Source organism: Eleutherodactylus coqui, chromosome 6, assembly GCF_035609145.1.
Source record: "Eleutherodactylus coqui strain aEleCoq1 chromosome 6, aEleCoq1.hap1, whole genome shotgun sequence".
NCBI classification, from domain to species: domain Eukaryota; kingdom Metazoa; phylum Chordata; class Amphibia; order Anura; family Eleutherodactylidae; genus Eleutherodactylus; species Eleutherodactylus coqui.
Genome location: NC_089842.1, coordinates 23,618,786 through 23,638,995, shown reverse-complemented (window position 1 = coordinate 23,638,995; position 20,210 = coordinate 23,618,786). Strand labels below are relative to the sequence as shown.

The 20,210-nt window shown below is 45.8% G+C and overlaps 1 protein-coding gene across 1 annotated transcript in view; it reads left to right on the top strand.

Annotated features, from left to right (window-relative positions):
- The window catches only part of SCN1B (sodium voltage-gated channel beta subunit 1), a 54,604-nt gene extending 34,521 nt beyond the window's left edge, over nt 1–20,083 (top strand). The window contains exons 3-7 of the mRNA XM_066606450.1: nt 1,647–1,813; nt 10,916–11,153; nt 11,315–11,456; nt 14,481–14,579; nt 16,601–20,083. Of these exons, the coding sequence (XP_066462547.1) occupies nt 1,647–1,813; nt 10,916–11,153; nt 11,315–11,456; nt 14,481–14,547 (614 nt within the window). The 3' untranslated portion in view covers nt 14,548–14,579; nt 16,601–20,083. The remainder of the gene's footprint in view (nt 1–1,646; nt 1,814–10,915; nt 11,154–11,314; nt 11,457–14,480; nt 14,580–16,600) is intronic.
- Nucleotides 20,084–20,210: the final 127 nt, after the last annotated feature.

The window sequence follows — 20,210 nt, the reverse complement described above, 5'->3', positions numbered from 1 at the left end:
AGGGGCTAGCGCTGCTGCTCGCCCCATTGAAAACACTGAGCAATATCGCAGATTTCTTCTCATAAATGAGTATGAAACCATTGAAAATCTTTGGTTTCATAGTCATCGCTGTCGCATCGCAGGGAAAAATATTGCTAGTGGGTGTCCACGCTTAGTGACATAACTACTTTTAGCCTTAAGAGGCAGTAAGTCGTTTCCCTCTTGTGTCCCAGCAGTCATAACTTTGTTGTTGTTCCGTCACTGTTGCTGTATGAGACTTTGTATTTAGTGGGACGACTTCTAATTTTATTATTTTTTTGGTGAGGAGTCAAGGAAAAAAAGTGATTTCACCGCAGTTCTTGGGAAAGATTATTACAGTGTTCACCATACGGTATAAATATGTGAACTCTATTCTTCAGGTCATTACAATTACAACACTAAATTCATAGAGGTTTTATGAGATTTTACCACTTTTGCACAAAAATAAACACTTTCTTTCTACAAAAGTATATATTTTTTTGCATCACCATATTCCAAGTCCAAAGCATTTTTAGTTTTCCGTTGACAGCTGTATGAGGCTTGGTTTGTTGTGGGATGACTTGTAGTTTTTATTGGTACCATTTTGAAGTATTTCCACGACATTTAAAAAAAAAAAAAAAAAAAAAATTCTGTTTTAGGAAAGCAAGATTAACAGAAAATGAGTTTACTGTGCTGGATAAATAATGCAATTTTTTTGGTACGGGATGTTATAAATTGGGCAACACAAAAATTTACAGTTTTTTTGTTCTTTGTATTTTTTTAATATTTAAAGCCCGGTGTAAGGGGATTTTTTTTCGTTTTCTGTAAAAAATGTTTAGATGCCAAGGTCAGCAGTTACGGTGGCATCTGCAGGGTTAAACAGTGTAGAGGAGTGATTAGAAGAGCAAGCCTTAATCTTTTCTGGGAAAAAAAGACCCTCAAATGTGCCAATAGGAGAGCAAATATGCTATCTGATTTTGGGGAGGGTTGATAACCTTACGGACCAGAGGAGAGACATGAGAATTACAGGTCTTCTCCAATATCTGCTTGTCCCCCTTTCCCCTGTACTCTGCAAACCCACAAAAAAGTGACAGCTATGTAAATCAGTATACCCGACCCACTTCAAACGGCTTTAGCTTTGCTTCTTTAAGTACTGGCATGCTTATGATGTCATTTTAAAGCTAAGAGTCTTGGCTATAAAATGACACTAAATTACACCAAAACCTTCTCGACAGCACTGATAGAACCAGAGCTACATCCGTTTGAAGTAGATCAAGCTCTGTCTGAAACTGAATTGTCCTTTTCCTGCAGAATAAACAGAGTTCCTCCTAAACGTTGGGGGGGGGGTTAATGAATCCGGATGAACCGTAAGACCCCAACCAATCAGCAAGTTTTCCCCTATCCTGCAGATATCCAGTAGAGAGGGAATAATTTGAAATTCTAGTACAACCCCTTTTAAAGTAAAACTTGCCGCCCTTTACCTGAAGGGGGCAGAATAATATACACCCTCCATACACATCCCTTGAAATGGCATAAACTGTCCGTAGAACTGGTGTCAGTCAGGTACCTGCTGGGAGTTGTAGTTTCATCACAGTTTACAGAAGATTTTTAAAGATAGTAACATGCAGTAACTTTGTCCTTGTTTGCAGCGTACACTTGCTGGTGCGGCTGTGTCGAGGTGGAAGCGGAGACAGAGGCCGTCGTCGGGCATGAATTTAAGATTCGGTGCATTTCCTGCAAGAAGCGAGGAGAGACGGTCGCCAAAACCTTCACCGAATGGCTTTTTAAAGGAGAAGGCTTTGAGAAATTTGACTTGGTGAGTAATTCAGTACAATTGGCCAAAACAGCACATAATAAACTGGGGGAACTGAAGATATGGATCATGCTGGTATAACCTGGGTACCTCCTGCATGTGATTATACATGTACTGTGCATGTATATATGTGCACTGACAATCCACCATCAGGGTTGTTGGTTATTTATTATTTTTTTCATTTGATTTATCCTTTGTTTTGGCACTACTTGATATTTTATCTTTTAACCAGAACTTTAATTCTGATGCCAGAATACTGAGATTATTTTGGACAAGATTGCACTAGAAGCTCCTGAAAGAGAGTATGGGCTTTGTCCAGATGGTCGTTAGTCCACCTATTACTTAAGTATGGGGCTCTAAGTGATACCATCTTTCCTGATCGTGGGGTATGATACCCATCTACATCTGGGACTTCCCACGATCAGGTTATTACTCTAACACTGTATGAGGGTATTTAGGTCCCTGACAGAGATAAGCGAACATGCTCGTCTGAGCATTAGCATACTCGAAAGTACTCGAGCGAGCACCACTCGAGCAAATTTTACCCTCTCCTCCCCACATGTTTAGCAGCTTTTTTAGCCAATGAACATGCAGGAAAGGCTTTGGCACCTCCTGCTATGATGTGCCAACCCTGTGCACGTCTATAGCAGTGATTGGCTGGCTGGATCAGGTGACCTAGGATCATAAAAACTCAGGTTACCTGATGTTTGCCTCCAACAGAGGCTGGATTAGCGGAGGGACAAAGCTGTTGTGAATGAGGGAGAGCGTTAGTGGAGGTTAGAAGGAGCGTTTAGGCAGGGATCCATCTGCAAAGAACCCAACAGTCCTTTTTAGGACTACAACTCCACTTTTGTGCATCATCAATTTGGCTGGCTGGGACCAGTAGTGCACACAAAGCACTCACAAGCATCCCGGCTGTATACTGTATACTGTAACCGGTTCTATACAGTATACTGCTACTGGTGTACACAGACTATATAGGAACTAACACAACTCGTCTCATTTTTCATTTTTTTAAATTTGTTTTTGGCTGAAAGCATCTGCATAATAGGCCCAAGGGCTACATAGTGCAGATCGAGAGGACACAGAAGACTGTACTCATTTTACACTGTCTATTTTTGGCTTACAGCATACGCAAAATACTTCGCAGTTTGCGTAGTATTTTGACGCAGTGCATTATGCAACATGACCAACACTAGGGGTAAGGGTCGAAGACAAGGATGTGGGCGTCCGAATGAAGGTGTGGGCAGAGGCCGAGGTCCTGGGCGGGGTGAGACAGTGCCTGCTGCTGACGGAGAAGTAGAACACCGCGTATCTATGCTCCATAGCTTCATCTCACAGTTTGCAGGTCCGCGTGGTACACCATTATTCAAACCACAACAGTGCGATCAGGTAATGACGTGGATAGCAGATAATGCATCCAGTAATTTATCCACCACCCAGTCTTCCACGCAGTCCACTCACGCTAGCCAAGGGACTGGACCTCTGAATCCTCACGCTGATCCTCCTTCCTCCGAGCCTGGTCACTCCAGGAAAAGGAGAGATTCAGAACAGGAAGACTCACAGGAACTGTTCTCGGGTCCCTTCCCTCAGTCGCAAACAATGGTTCATCAGCCACCTGAGGAGTTTGTCATGACCGATACCCAAAATTTGGACCTTTCACAGTCAGGGTGATGAGGGTGGGGACTTCCAATTAGTGTCTCAAGAGGTATTTGTTGATGATGATGATGATGATGATGATGATGATGATGATGATGATGATGATGATGAGACAGTTGTCTATCAGTGAGGTTGTTGTTAGGGTAGTAAGTCTGAGGGAGGAGCAAACTGAAGATTCAGAGGAAGAGCTGGTGGACGATGAGGTGACTGACCTGACCTGGGTGGGTAAGCCTACTGAGGACAGGTCTTCAGAGGGGGAGGCAAGGGCAGCAGCAGAACAGGTTGGAAGAGGCAGTGGGGTGTCTAGAGGGAGAAGCAGGGCCAGAGCAAGTAATCCCCCAACTGTTCCCCACAGCTACTCCTCACGGCAAGCTCCCATGCAGCGTGCTAGGTATTCGAAGGTCTGGAGGTTTTTTAATGAGAGTGCTGACGACCGACGAACAGTGGTGTGTGACCTGTGCCGCACCAAGATCAACAGGGAAGCCACTAGTACCAGCCTCACCACCACCAGCATGCGCAGGCATATGATAGCTAAGCACCCGACGAGGTGGAGCGAAGGCCATTCACCGCCTGCAGGTCACACCACTGCCTCTTCCCCTGTGTTACATGCTGGCACTGAGATGCAATCGCCCTTCCAGGATGCAGGCACGAGCGTCTCCGGCCCTGCACCCACCCCTTCACCTGCATGGTCCTCCACTGCCTCCACCAATATGTCCCAGCGCAGCGTTCAGCTGTCCATAATAACTTATGAAAAACCCTGTGAACCCTCCATGTAGCTGGCAAATCAAGTTCATAAGCAAGCGGATTTACTACCCACGTGATTACAAAGGGACCCACGTAGCGCGGCGCCAGTTTAAAAAATGCACCCTTCAATTTGAGATTTCTAGAAGACAAATATACCTTCTGTCCCATCCTGTAAGGTTCAGATTCTGACAGACTCCTTCCACTACGCAACTGCATACGAGCCTCCGTTGCTTCCAGGCTCTTTCCATACCCCCGGCAGTACATCTGTGGCGACATCAGCTGCAGGAGAGGCCAATAGAGTAGACCTAGCTGTAAGGAAGTGAGGATGATGACCATATATGCAAAGGAATGGAGATACCACAGTGGAAGAACAAGTACAGTTGTTTAGTGCAAACTCTGCCAGCGGCAGGAACTCTGCCCACTGATGAGCCTTTTCGCTAGCAAACAACCGTAAATATTGCACTAAATCCTGGTTCTACTGTTCAGTCTGACCATTAGTTTGCAGGTGGAATGCTGACGAGAAGGAAAGCGACGTTCCCAGGTTTCCATTATTTTTCCCGCTGTGCCGTCTCCACTCTACACCAGCACGTGTCACGGAATATCAACCGTGCCCTCACCAACGCGGTTACTGGGAAGGTCCACTTAACCACCGACACGTGGACAAGTACTGGCGGGCAGGGACACTACATCTCCCTGACGGCACATTGGGTTAACCTGGTGGAGGCTGGGACCGAGTCTGAGCCGGGGTCCGCTCACATGCTACTCACACCGAGGATTGCGGGTCCTACCTCGGTCATGGTTTCTCCAGTTTATTATGCTACCTCCTCCAACCCCCTCCTCCTCATCCTACACCTCTCAGTTACCATCTATGAGCATGTCGCCTTCAGTCGGTAGCTCGAGGCACTACAGCACTGCCGTGGGGAAGCGTCAACAGGCAGTGCTGAAACTCCTGAGCTTAGGTGATAAGAGGCACACCACCCAAGAGCTGTTACAGGGTTTGACAGAGCAGACAGATCTGTGGCTTTCGCGGCTGAACCTCCAATCAGGCATGGTCATGTGTGACAATGGGCGTAACCTGGTGGTGGCTCTGCAGCTTGGCAGACTAACACATGTGCCATGCCTGGCCTACGTGTTCAATCTGGTGATTCAGCGCTTTCTTAAAAACTACCCCACAGATGCTGCCACCCTCAGAACACTGAAACAGCACTTCCAGCTGCCAGTTCACCGACTGTTGTGCGACGTGCCCACGCTTTAGAATTCAACTTTGCACATGTTGGCCAGGTTTTACGAGCAGCGTAGAGCCATTGTTGAATAGCAGCTGCAACATGCCCGTCGGAGTGGTAGTCAGCCTCTGCACTTCTTCACAGAGGAGTGGGCATGGATGTCTGACATCTGTCAGGTGTTAGGAAACCTTGAGGAGTCAACACAAATGGTGAGCGGCAATGCCGCCATTATCAGCGTAACTATCCCGCTACTTTGCCTGCTGAGAAGGTCACTGCTAAGCATTAAGGCCGACGCTTTGCGGATAGAACAGGAGATGGGGGATGAAAATACGTTGCTTGATAGCCAGTCCACCCGCAGGTCTGTTTCACAGCGCGTATTGGAGGAGGAGGAGGGGAGGGAGACTGCAGCCCACACTGCAGAGGGTACACATGCTGCTTCCCTCTCATCTGTTCAGCATGTATGGACTGAAGAGGAGGAGGATCATAAAAGTCATCCTCCTAGTGATTACAGTGATGTGTTGCATACTGGGACTCTGGCACACATGGATGACTTCATGTTAAGCTGCCTTTCCGGTGACCCTTGCATTAGACGTATTCTGACCAACACGGATTACTGGGTGTTCACCCTTCTTGTCCCACGGTATAAGAGTGGACACCCACTGGTGATATTTTCTTTCTTGCGCTGCGAGAGCACGGGAAAACTCTCGCCTCGCAGCGCAAGAAAGACGCCGAAATAGAACTGGCATATTGCCAGTGTTTTTTTTTCAATGGAGCCAGCGGCAGCAGCGCTAGCCCTATTGAAAACCTAGGGAGAATACCACGGACTTCTGCCACAGCTGTCACAGCTGAGTTTCCTTCATCCCTGCTGTCTTTCCCTGGGGCACTGGTTAACAAACCCCTCGGGAGAGGCAGGGGCTGGGACAGGTGGTAGCTTGCCTGTCGGTGGACCGCCACCTGGATTCCATTAAGCAAGTACGAGCTCTATATTAAAAAAAAATATTTCAGGGGTTGACCTGTACTCTGGGTAAACAAATCTTTCAGGGGTTTGCCTAACTCTTGGTACACAAATCTTTCAGGGGTTCACGCTAATGAAATGCTGCAATGGAGGTGGCATGGGATGGCACTTACAATCATAACTTAATTTGTCTGCGATTTGTCAGTTATGAAGCACAATTTTAAAAGGGTCACACGGCAAACGGAAACGAATCCCAGCGCGGTGTCCATCTTTGGCCCCTAATCTCTTTACAGTTCATGCTGTCTTTCCCTGGGGCACTGATTAACAAGTCCCTCGGGGAGAGGTAGGGGCTGGGACAGGTGGTAGCTTGCCTGTTGGTGGACTGCCACCTGGATCCCATTAAGCAAGTGTGAGCTGTCGCTCAAAAAATCTTTCAGGTTTTTACCTGCACTCTTTGTAAAAAAAAAAACTTTCAGGGGTTCACCTGCACTCTGGGTAAAAAAATCTTTTGTTTTAGAATGGGTTGTTGAATTGTGGAGATGTGTAGAAGTACTGGCATCTGAGTCCCCTTTATGCCCACGTTTGTGGCTCATGAAATTTTGTGACGGAGGTGGCACGGGATTGGAATTATGATTGTACCTTAATTTATCAGCAATTCTCATCATCATTGTGGGCTATCCTCCACAATTTTAAAGAAGGTCGCTGCCAGGCCCTGCCAGCCCTCTGCAGTGTGTGTCTCCTGTTCTTCCTCATCCAATACACCATTATAAATAGACATGAGGGTGGTGTGGCTATCAAGCCAGCGTGTGGCATGAGGACAGCTAAACGATGCACTGGGAAAAATTTCAGTATGCTGTGGACTATTGAGTAGGAGAAGGGGTGCGCCTTACCCTGTTTGGGATGGGGACAGCTGGGCACTGCGCTGGGAAAAAATTCAGTACCCTGTGGATGCAGGCTTGTGCCTGTGTCCTAGGGGGGGATTGGACAGCAATACTAGCATGTAACACAGGAGAAGAGGCAGTGGTGTCACCCGCAGGCGGTGATTGTCCTTCGTTGCACCTAGTGTGGTGCTTAGCTAAGATGTGCCAGCGCGTGTGCCTTGCTGCTTATGGTCTGTCCCAACTAAATTGTTAGGGGGGTGACCACCAGGCTCTTGCCCACAACATGCAGCCATGCATGCTGCCCCTGCCATTCCCTATCCGTTTCTGTGGTGTTTCCATGACTTTCTGATGTTTTCAGGTGTTTCACACAACCTCCCCTATGCGGAGCATGGGTCACCTTGAAAAATGCTTGAGTCTCCCATTTACTTCAATGGGGTTCGTTACTTGAAACGAGCTCTCGAGCATTACAAAAAGTTCTACTTGAGTAACGAGCACCCGAGCATTTTGGTGCTCGCTCATCTCTAGTCCCTGAAGACTATACCTCTATTGAAACACGTTAGTGTTGGTGTTAGTAGCCAATTTGGGACCAGTTCAGCCCAAAATATAGTGGAGATAAATAGTGGTCCTAATTCGTGCAAGATTACAGGAAAACGTAGTGCCTGGCTTACCTGGTCGGATACATTGTTGGCCGGTACCACCCCCCACCCCCCCCATCCCTGGGGCACTAAGGTTTGTTCTGGTTATTTAACTGAAAGAGAATCCATCCATTTCCTCTTTCCCCATAGGCACATTGGCTCCACTGCTGAATTATGCATAGGGACCATTGTTCATAGCAGCGGTCTTTTTTCTGGTTGCTTTATATGTTTGTTCGTCCATGGATGGGTGATTTGTCCTCTATTCCCATCTCTTTAGTCAGTATCTAATACAATTCTTTATTTTAGGCGTCTAGTCAGTGGAAATGATTATATATGTACAGCTGGTATCAGTTATACATCCTGTATATAGTGATATGGAGCATGCTGGTATAACCTGGGTATCTCCTGTATACAATTCTATATGTACAGCTGGTATCATCTCTACATCCTATATATAGTGATATGGAGCATAATGGTATAAGCCCAGTATCTCCTGTAAATAATTGTATATAATTATATATGTTTGGCTGGTATAAGGTATATATCTCTCTGTGTATTGTGATATGAACCATGCTGGTATAACCTAGGTATACTCTGCATATAATTACATATATACAGTGGGTATAAGTTACACATCTCCCTGTATATAGTGATATGGAGCATGCTGGTATAACCTGGGTATTCCCTGTATATAATTATATATGTACAGCTGGTATAAGTTATACATCTCCTGTATATAGTGATATGGAGCATGCTGGTATAACCTGGGTGTCTCCTGTATATAATTATATATGTGCAGCTGGTATAAGGTATACATCTTCTGTATATAGTGATATGGATCATACTGGTATAACCTGGGTATCTCCTGTATATAATTATATATGTACAGCTGGTGTAAGGTATACATCTCCTGTATATAGTGATATGGAGCATGCTTGTATAACCTAGGTGTCTCATGTATATAATTATATATGTACAGCTGGCATAAGTTATACTATCCCCTAGATATATTAAAATGAACCATGCTGGTATAACCTGGGGATCTCCTGTATGTAATTATATATGTATAGCTGGTATTAGTTACACATCCCCCTGTATATAGTGATATGGACCATGCTGACATAGCCTGGGCAAATTTTGTATATAATTATATATTTGCAGCTGGTATATATTTTTTTCATCCTGTATAGTGATATAGAGCATGCTGGTATAACCTAGGCATCTCTTGTATATAATTATATATTTATTGCTAGTATAAGTCTTAGATCTTCCCGTATATAGTGATATAAACCATACTGGTATAACACAGGCATCTTCTGTATATAATTATGTATGTGCATCTAATATAAATTATACATCTCCTGTATATAGTGATATGGACCATGCTGGTATAACCTGGGTATCTGCTGTATATAATTATATATGTACAGCTGGTATAAGTTATACATCTCCTGTATATAATGATATGGAGCATGCTGATATAACCTGGGTATCTGCTGTATATAATTATATATACAGCTGGTGTAAGTTATACAACTCCTGTATATAGTGATATAGAACATGCTGGTATAACCTGGGTATCTGCTGTATATAATTATATATGTACCGCTGGTATAAGTTATACATCTCCTGTATATAATGATATGGAGCATGCTGATATAACCTGGGTATCTGCTGTATATAATTATATATGTACCGCTGGTATAAGTTATACATCTCCTGTATATAGTGATATAGAACATGCTGGTATAACCTGGGTATCTGCTGTATATAATTATATATGTATAGCTGTTTCCTGCCTGCAGTTATGCAAAACTTCAAAGCTGTTTTGTGCCTCTCACTCGGTGAGATCTTGTCGGATTGTTAGATTTGAGTGTTATAAATATTCAGCGACTGATAATGTATAAAACATCACGTTTTTGGTTCGTTTTAAAGTGTTTTTCACTTCAAAGTTTCCTTGGGAAATAGAAATCCTCCTTTTTGTGCAGTTCTTGCTCTTCCTGGGAGAGCTGGACGACCAGTGGTATATCCAACCTACTGACGGGTTATCTCGCTCTCCTAGTATATAGCATGAAATTACCCGTGCTTTAACCCTTTGCAATCCAATTTTGGATTCAGGGTTTCCTAGGGGGCTTTCTCTTTCTGCCATTATACAATGGCGCCATCTGCTGGCTAGAGCCAGTACTGCGGTATGTGACATGCTGGAGAGGCCCGGACAACAGAGTGGCCAGTAATCTACAGTAAGAATACCCTGCCGGACGTCTTCCAACATCGGAGCTATACAGCCTCCAATCAGAATGTCTTTAGACGTCAGACAGTGGATTGGAAAGGGTTAAGGCCAGCGGTGTAACCTGATGATCCGGGGCGCCCTGTCCGTGGCCGTGTGCACGCGGGATGACTCTCGGCCAAACTCGATAATTGCCCCGTGTCAGGGTACCATATAGCTTCATGGCTGATATAAACGGCTGCTGTAAGGAAGCTTCGCACCACACCTTCCTTACCCCATGCTATTACGTTCCTCATTAGTCGTGTAATCGTCTCTCCCTGCACTGACTTCCTGCTGCTTCTCCATATGAGCCAAACTGAGCAAGCAGAGCTGCAGTGTAAAGCATAGCCAAAGCCTCTGAAGAGGCAGGAAGCTGATTTCAGACAGCTGAGATTGGTCATTGACATTGAAGCTTAGTTATAGTCACCGGAGTGCGATATCAGTCTGAGAAACCTTAGACAGAAATGGCGCAATTCCTGGAATTTTTTAGGCAAGTTTGATGCGCTTTGCGAGAAAAAAATTGTATTGCGTGTGAATGTCGCTTTGAAAGGAAAATGAAAAATTGCATTGCGCCCGCATTAAAATCAGCATACGAGAGCGATACAATTTTTTTTTCCTTCCGTAGAAAATAATGGGTGAAAGCGCCAAAAAATAGGACGCGCTGCGAGAGAAAAACTGCGGTGTAAATAGTCTCATTGCAAATAACTGGTTCTGTCTTTCTCATCTTTCCTCCTCTGCGCAGATCCTCCTTTACCAGCACCCGCATACGGACGTCAAGGACGACCGCTTCACAGGGCGCATAAAGTGGAATGGCAGCAGACAGTCGGACGACCTGCAGGACATGTCTGTGGTCATCACCAACGTGAGCTACGACCACGCAGGGACCTACATATGCAAAGTCAACCGCACTCTTATCTTCGAGAGCCACGAATACAACACCAACGTCAGCAAATTAATTGAAGTCACAGTCGTGGACAAACGTGAGTGATGGACAATAAATGTGAATGCAGCTTTGGCAGGGAGTGGAGTAGAAGTCAGAATGCCGTTTCATTCTTTGCTCTGTAATGCGATTTTGTGTAGATTTAAAGTGTGAAAGGCGAATGTAATCAGCGACGTCATCACTCATTCTCTCCCGATGCAGAAAACAGAGACGTGGCCTCCATAGTGTCGGAGATCATGATGTACGTCCTCATCGTGGTGCTCACAATATGGCTGGTGGCCGAAATGATCTACTGTTATCGGAAGATTGCTGCAGCCGGGGAGGAGGCCGTTCTGGAAAACGCGTGAGTGCAGTCTGGGCGACTCCGTGGCTAAATATTAACTCCATAGCTGCCAGAAATGGCTTCTGGATCACCGTAACTGAGGACATGTAATGAGGTCGGAAGGGAACGGGGTCAGCATTTGCAGATACAGGGGTGGACAAAAATATGGAAACACCATACGAAATACATGGGATTTATTTATTAGCATTGAGCTGCCATTTTGACCCCTGCTTGTCTGAGAGCTTTCTTACCAAATTTGTGTTTACTTCACCTCTTGCCCTGCTCTTCGTTGTTTTGGGAGACAGCTGGTAACGGCAGCTGAGTGGTTCAAACCCCCGACCAATGGGATCTTGTTGCTTGGGGAGATGTTCACCTCTGCATCTGTGCCATATTACCTCCACTTAAACTCGGTCTCTACATGTCTTATTGAAATATGATTTATAATTCTATGTAATTTAAGGCATGCATTTCATACAGTGTTTCCATATTTTTGTCCATCCCTTGTATTTGCTTCCTTCTGTAGTAGAATTCCCGTTGTCCGGCGTGCACCAAACTTCCCTCTGGCCTGACAGATTTCCGGAAGACGGGGAAAGATAGTTGGACGTAATCATTAGAATTTTTGTTTCAGGTTACTTAAAAGGCCAATAGAAAATCTGATAATCCACCATTGCAAAACCCATGAGCTGCCAGACAAAAACCTTGAGAGAGGTGTCAGCATGTAGCACCATCTAGTGGCAATGCCTAGTATTACACCGCAACCTGCAGTTTATACTGTACCAACAAAATCTAAATACTGCAGAGTATCAAATCTTCTGGATTAGCGGACAATCACTTGTAAGGATAGAAAACCCCCAGTAAGGGCGCTTTTACATGGGACGACCCGTCAAACACAGATGCCCGACAGGCCATCCCAGCATCGTTCCTGTGCTTTTACACAGGAATGATCATCGCTAGTGAATGGAGGTGGAACAAGATGCCTCCATTCGCAGTAAACAGGCAGTTCATAAGTGAGCGACTGCCTGTTTACATGGAATGATATGTCATTTATTTCTGAAACTGAACGACAATCGAGAAGCAAATGAACTCTTATTCGTCGATCAGTCGGGGCGTGCCTTTACACTGAGCGATAATTCAGTGGAAATCTGAATGATTTATTGGCCCGTATAAAAGGGCCCTAAGAAGAAGACGACCAGTGCTGGGGACTTTTTTTTTTTTTTAGATACAGCTTATTTTTGGGAGAGAGCTTATATTTCAAGCCCCCCTGAAAATCCTTGCATGTAGTGCTCCAAAGTCCCAGTATCATCGTGGGAAACTGCAGCGATATCGCACGGACCAGCGATGCAATATTGCCACGATTTTCTCACTCGATGTCGTGTCACCCATGTGGACGAGGCCTTAAGCCTAACATAGTACACAGTCAACTCCTGAGCTCCCTGCAGTGGTGGTCACAGGCGGCAAGCATTTCTTCATGCACAGTCTTCAGATTCATTCACTTTTTTTACATTTTTTTATGTTTGGGCCTTGTGCAAATTAAAAAAATCCAGTTTTTGCTATCCTGCACCCAATAATGACAAAGTGGGAACAGAATGTTAGAAATCGTTGTAATTCTTAGAAAATGAAAAACCAACATTTTGCATAAGTATTCACACCCTGTACTCAGTACTTAGGGGAAGCACCTTTGGCAGCGATTCCAGCCTCCAGTCTTCTTGCATATGATGCTATAGGGTTTGCACAGCTGGATTTGGGGATTTTCTGCCCTCTGTCAGGTTGGATGGGGGCCGGCTGTGGACAGTGATTTTCAGCTCTCTCCAGAGATGTTCTATTGGGTCCAAGTCAGAGCTCTGGCCGGGTCACTCAAGGACATTCACAGAGGTGTCCCTAAGCCACTCTAGTATTTTGCAGTGTGCTTAGCGATCAGTGGCACCTGGCTTCCTCCAGATATAACCCTTAGAGTTTAGGCCAAAAAGTCCCATCTGGTTTCCTCAGAGCAGAGAATCTTGTTTCTCACAGTCTGAGGTCCTTTTGGTGCCTTTTGGTAACTCCAGATGAGTTTCATGTCTCTTACTGAGGAGGCTTCCTTCTGTTCTCTCTGCCATAAAGCCCAGATTTGTGGAAGCTGCAGTGATGGTCGACCTTCTAGAAGATTCTCCCATTTGCACACAGGATCTTTGGAGCTCAGCCAGAGGGACCGTTGGGTTCTTGATCACCTCTCTTACCAAGACCCATCTCCCCCGATGACTTAGTTTGGGGGTCGGCGGCTCTAGGAAGAGTCCTGGTTTTTCTTCTTCCATGTAAGGTCATGGAGGCCGCTGAGCTCTCGGGAACTTTCAGTGCAGCAGATATTTTTGGTATCCTTCTCCAGATCTGAGCCTCCACACAATGCTGTCTCTGAGCTCTGCAGGCAGCTCTTTCCTCCTCATGGTTTGATTTTGGTTCTGTTATGCATTGTGATCTGTGAGGCCTGATCTAGACAGGAGGGGGGGGGGGGGGGGGGCTTTTAAAATGATGTTCAATCAACTGAATGTACTACAGGTGATTCCAACCAAAATGTAGAAACATCTCAGAGAAGATCAAGAGGCAGGAGGCCCTGAGAGCTAAATATCAAGTGCCCCACCAAAGGGTGTGAATACTTATGTTAATGCGAATTATAGTTTTTCATTTTTTTTTATTTACAAAGATTTATATCATTCTGTTGTCATTTTGGGGTTTTGAGTGCAGAAAGATAGAGATAGCTTGATTTTAAAAAAATTGCACAAGGCCACAACATAACACAATGTAAGAAGAGGCAAATGGTCTGAACACTTTCTAGACCCACTGGATATCTGTGCTGTCACCACTAGAGGAGCTCAGGAGCTGACTGTATACTGTATGTATTGTGTACACAATAATAACATAGTATACAGTCAACTCCTGAGCTCCCCCTAGTGGTGGCCACAGGCAGCAAGTACCTTATCGTGTTAATCTGGACCTAGACAACCAGCCCTTCCTATTTTTGTTTTAGAATGTACAGACTTTGACTTTTCTTCATTTCTTCTTCTTCTACAGTTCAGATTATTTAGCAATAACCGCTGAAACTAAAGATAATTGCCTTGGAGTGCAGCCACAGGAATAGCAGGACCCGGGACCGTGACACAGGGAAACCAGGTGAGACCGAGCATATTCTGCACTACAGGGTATTAAACCAGACGGGTAGCTATAGAGGCGCAGAGGGAGCAGTCAGGGTTGTAGCTATAAGGGGTACAGAGGGAGCAGTCAGCGGTACAGTTATAAGGGGTGCAGAGAAAGTAGTAAGGGGCACAGCTATAGAGGTGCGGAGGGAGCAGTCAGAGGTACAGCTATAAAGGGTGCAGAGGGAACAGTCAGGAATACAGCTATAAGGGGTGCAGAGGGAGCAGTCAAGCGTACAGCTATAAGCGGTGCAGAGGGAGCAGTCAGCGGTACAGCTATAAGGGGTGCAGAGGAAGCAGTCAGGGGTGCAGCTATAAGGGGTGCAGAGGGAGCAGTCAGGGGTGTAGCTATAAAGGGTGCAGAGGGAGCAGTCAGGGGTGTAACTATATGGGGTGCAGAGGGAGCAGTCTGGGGTGTAGCTATAGAGGCGCAGAGGGAGCAGTCAGGGGTATGGATATTAGGGGTGCAGGGGGAACAGTCAGGGGTGTAGCAATATGGGGCGCAGATGGAGTAGTCAGGGGTACAGCTATAAGAGGTGCAGAGGGAGTAGTTGGGGGTAGCTATAAGGGGTACAGAGGGAGCAGTCAGGGGTGTAGCTATAAGGGGTGCAGAGGGAGCAGTCAGGGGTACAGCTATAAGGGGTGCAGAGGGAGCAGTTGGAGGTACAGCTATAAGGAGTGCAGAGGGAGCTGTCAGGGGTGTAGCTGGTATAAGGGGTGCAGAGGGAGCAGTCGGGGTGTAGCTATAAGGGGTGCAGAGGGAGCAGTCAGGGGTGTAGCTATAAGGGGTGCAGAGGGAGCAGTCAGGGGTACAGCTATAAGGGGTGCAGAGGGAGCAGTTGGAGGTACAGCTATAAGGGGTGCAGAGGGAGCAGTTGGAGGTACAGCTATAAGGAGTGCAGAGGGAGCTGTCAGGGGTGTAGCTGGTATAAGGGGTGCAGAGGGAGCAGTCGGGGTGTAGCTATAAGGGGTGCAGAGGGAGCAGTCAGGGGTGTAGCTATAAGGGGTGCAGAGGGAGCAGTTGGAGGTACAGCTATAAGAAGTGCAGAGGGAGCTGTCAGGGGTGTAGCTGGTATAAGGGGTGCAGAGGGAGCAGTCGGGGTGTAGCTATAAGGGGTGCAGAGGGAGCAGTCAGGGGTGTAGCTATAAGGGGTGCAGAGGGAGCAGTCAGGGGTACAGCTATAAGGGGTGCAGAGGGAGCAGTTGGAGGTACAGCTATAAGGGGTGCAGAGGGAGCAGTTGGAGGTACAGCTATAAGGAGTGCAGAGGGAGCTGTCAGGGGTGTAGCTGGTATAAGGGGTGCAGAGGCAGCAGTCGGGGTGTAGCTGTAAGGGGTGCAGAGGGAGCAGTCATGGGTGTAACTATAAGGGATGCAGAGGGAGCAGTCAGGGTACAACTGTAAGGGGTGCAGAGGAAGCAGTCGGGTACAACTATAAGGGGTGCAGAGGGAGCAGTCATGGGTTCAACTATAAGGGGTGCAGAGGGAGCAGTCAGGGGTACAGCTATAAGGGGTACAGAGGGAGCAGTCAGGGGTGTAGTTATAAGCAGTGCAGCTATATGGAGCTTAGGACAGCAGTCACAGGTGTTGCTGTAGGGGGTGCAGAGAGAATAACTATAGGGAGTGTAGACATAGCAGTTGTATCCTTAGGCCCCCCCTGTCACCGTTTTCTATAAGGGGCACGTGGTAGTTGGGGGCCCTGGTACGGGTATAATCTATATCAAAGTCAGTTAGGGGCAATTATAGAAAGAAAAATCCTAATTTCATGTCACAGGGCTCGATGCAGATGGTTTAGGGGCGCTTACATTTTTGCAATGGCCGCCTATAAAAGCTTATCATTGTCAGTCTGATGCAGTAATATTAGAAAATAAAAAATAAATCTGGAATTCCAGGATGAACAATACTAAAGTGTAAGTGTGGTCCTGAGGGTCAAAGGTGATTTGGGACATAAAGGGTTAATTAAGGTGCCCTACCTCTTTTAACTTTAATTTTGTTAACAGCTGGAAGAACAGATGGAGCCTGGAGCAAAACTGGGAGGACCGAAAACTGTAAACGGGTCACAAATGAGCCCGCCACCGCCAACACTACCACCGCCTGCCAACACTAGCGCCACCACCCCCCGTCCCCCAGGAGTGCATCAAGATCTATTCCGAGCTGCTTTTTTATGCCAAACAATGCAGAAGATGCGGACGGGACTCCATCTGAATCTTCTGGGTCGCACACATATGCAATGCTTCTTAGTTTCGTCATTGCTACCCCACCAGCAATGAAGGTGTTAAGGAAATCTACCAAAAAATGCTTCCATGGAAAGTAAGACTTTTTCTTTATGTTGCTTTAATTTTTTGGTTTGGGGGGAGGGGCTGCGCTCGCCGGAGCCGATCATCAGACCCACAAGAACTGAAAAAAAGCGAAAAACTTCATAATTTGCGTTTTTTTTCTTTTTTAACCTCGTATCCGGAATGCAGCGAAGATCTAGGGGGCGTGTCTAATATTCCGTGCATGTCGCCCCAAATGCATATCCTATTTTTTTTTTCCATCTGCTGCTGCAAAAAATAAGAAAGCGCGCCTAAGTCTTGCATTTACCCAACTGCGCCAGAGAGGGGAGGAACTCTCCCAAAGTATTGTCGCACAACATGCTGCAGCGTGGTCCGGCACCTAATGAGTTAAACCCCTGCACTTTCGAAGCTTTAATTGAACGTTGATGCACACGAAGGCGTTGCGAGGAGAGAACTCACTCGGCTCTGCTGTTCCGGCTTCTTGCAGTGGGGCGACATTTTGAATGTGAACTACTTAACTGGGGTGCAATCCAAGTGCGGTTACTCTAGTCCTGCTGTGTCCTGGGTCTGAGGAGCTGAGAATGAAGGGTTAAAGGACTTTTTATTAAAGCATGGTATTTATTTTGTAATACAGAATAAAAGAGAATAAACTTAGATTCTATAATGTATGACCGAACGAGGAAGGATGGAGGAGGCGTGGCAAGCCAGGGGGCGGGGCCTTCTCCAGACTAACGCGTTTTAAGCCCTGTCTAGGTGGCTGAAGACTTGAGTGATTACATATACTCCTATCAATGAGAATATACAGAGAGGTTTAGACAATGCCTCCCCCATGTATACACACGTAGCATGTATCAGATCCCTACACTGGGCTGTAGCATCTCTTTCCTGACAGCTATTAATATGTCCTTCGTGTTTTGAAGACCAGAAAATGTACATTCTGCACTCTGTTTTTCTACCACTAGGTGGCACTTGTGCCTGAATGAAGAGGCTCTGCATTGTATGTGTCTCTTTTGAACACTGCACCATGTGGTTAAGCAGGGTATTACATGTAAAACGTATTCATTTCAGCCACCGGGAGGGTTAATGGTGGGACCATCCATAGGGCTCATTCACAGGGGCGTATGCAGTTTCGATCACTAGTATTCAGTGCATAATTGCACCTTCTTATATTTTTTTGCTCACGTAAATCTGCAGTGATTATTGCGCATTTACAGGCATAACAAACACAAGAATGCCCCAATGATTTCTTGGTGCAATCCCATTGATTTCAATGGGCCCTTACCCGAACACAGGTCTGAATACCCCAATACAAATGAATGGGGATTCAGTAATCCGTAATATGCATATAAAGGAATCAACATGTAATATGGAGTTTAGATACGCCTGTGTGAATGAACCCTCATCAGGATGGAGACTCAGGGTCAGTTAACAATAGCGATGGACATTCCTTTCGGAGCTTCCATTGCTGAATTGCACTAAAAAACAGGACAGCCGGATTATAGTCAATCAGGTCCGTTTCGTGCCCTTCAGGTCCTTCATAAGACGGATCTGTTCGGCCAGGAGGTTCAGTTTTCTGGCTCCTCCATCAAAACAGGAAAACTGAACCCCCTTAGCGCTGATGTGAAAGAGCCATGTGTTGGGACAATGACGTATTGATCAGTCAGCGACTACTACCCTTAGTGATACCAGTTTATTGCCAGGGGAGGAGCAGATAATCCAAATCTAGCATCGCTTTTGATGCTAAACATTAGCAGAGTCATCAAAATGGATAATTTATGCAATTTATGTAATTTTCTGCAAAACCAAAACTGGTAATCTGATGCAAGCATTAACTCAATTCTGTACACTGTTCAGATTTTATGGGCAGGATCACTTCTCAGACACCTCCTGCACAAGGTGTATTAAATGCTCCTCAGCATAAAGGGGTTGTCCCATTTCTAGCTGTTTTGCTACAGGTAGCAGATAGCTCTGTACATTGTCTCGTTGCATGGGTTTGTGCTGCAGACTGAATCCTACTGAAGTGAATGGACCTCAGCCTGCAATACCACCCTGGGCCACTGTACACTGTATGGAGCTGTCTGCTTCCTGCAGCAAAACAGCTAGAAGAGGAACAACCCCTTTAATTAAAGGAGCACGTCAGACTTAAATTTATATCTGGTTGGATTGAGTTTTTAGCCCTTATTATGCTCCTAGCTGATATCCACTCTTGGGCAAGCTCCTCCTACTAGACACTTGCTCTACTTCTGACTCCATGACCTTGCAACTATAATATAATAACTATAGTAACTATATTGTTAGTTATTGTATGAGAGTCATGGCTTGTGGTGATCCGAGGATAAAGGGCTCTGCAACAACTCTGCACTCATACAAGGTGACCCAATAATGGGATGCAGAGTCCTTTCCCTGGTGGCCATAGTGCCCATAACTGGTTGTTTCTCCTCATCTAGTTATCATTGGGTGTCACTGAAGATCTAGTGATCATTTTTTATGTTCCTGGTGGTCCGGGGGCTTATAGTAATCCCTGATGGGCCAGTGTTTCCCATGTAACCCTTGGTGATCCAGCAGATGAGAACTGCTTCATCTCTGGTGACCTCCTTGTACCTTCCACATCAGCTCTGCAGTCTTTTGGGCAAGTAGAGCAGCTCATTGGTGGCTGGTCCTTATCAGCGAGGGCCCCATTTCTGCATTGTAGACCCTCATGTGGGAGATGAACCATTTCTGGCAATGGCTGGAGTTGGCCCTGTAGCCTCATGGAGAACTTGTCATGCCGTAGCAAACTTCCTCAGTAGCATATGATTTAGTAGGGCTACTGCGTAGCCGCAAATTATGTATGATGCATGCTGAATTACTGTACCAACAAGCTGCAGCCTTGCAAAGCAGACTTCTACTGTCTTCTTGTGCCTGCTTCTTAACCCTTCCTGAACCAGCTGATGCTTCAGGCTGGAGATGAAGGTGTTAAACATGTCTGTCTGTCATTGCCCGCTGTCACCATGGTAATCCCCGCTATAAAACGCCATTTTACTTTCCTCTTTTATTCTACTGTTACTATTTATTTTCACATCTTTGTTTGCATTCTTCATGTTTATTACAGGCTGGGAATTTTGCGGGCCGCGCCGTTTGTGTGGGTTTCTTTTTTTTTTTTAAATAAAGTATTCTATTTATTTGACTGAGAACAATAAAGAGATCGGACTATATAAAGATGTAAAGTGACTCTATACAATGTCTGTCCCGTCATTTACTTCCTTGTTGATTGATGCAGGTCCGTCGGTCTTTGGGCTTTGGGTTCCAGATGCATAAGGCCCATATGCAGCTTTACGGCCCTGAAGACAAGGGG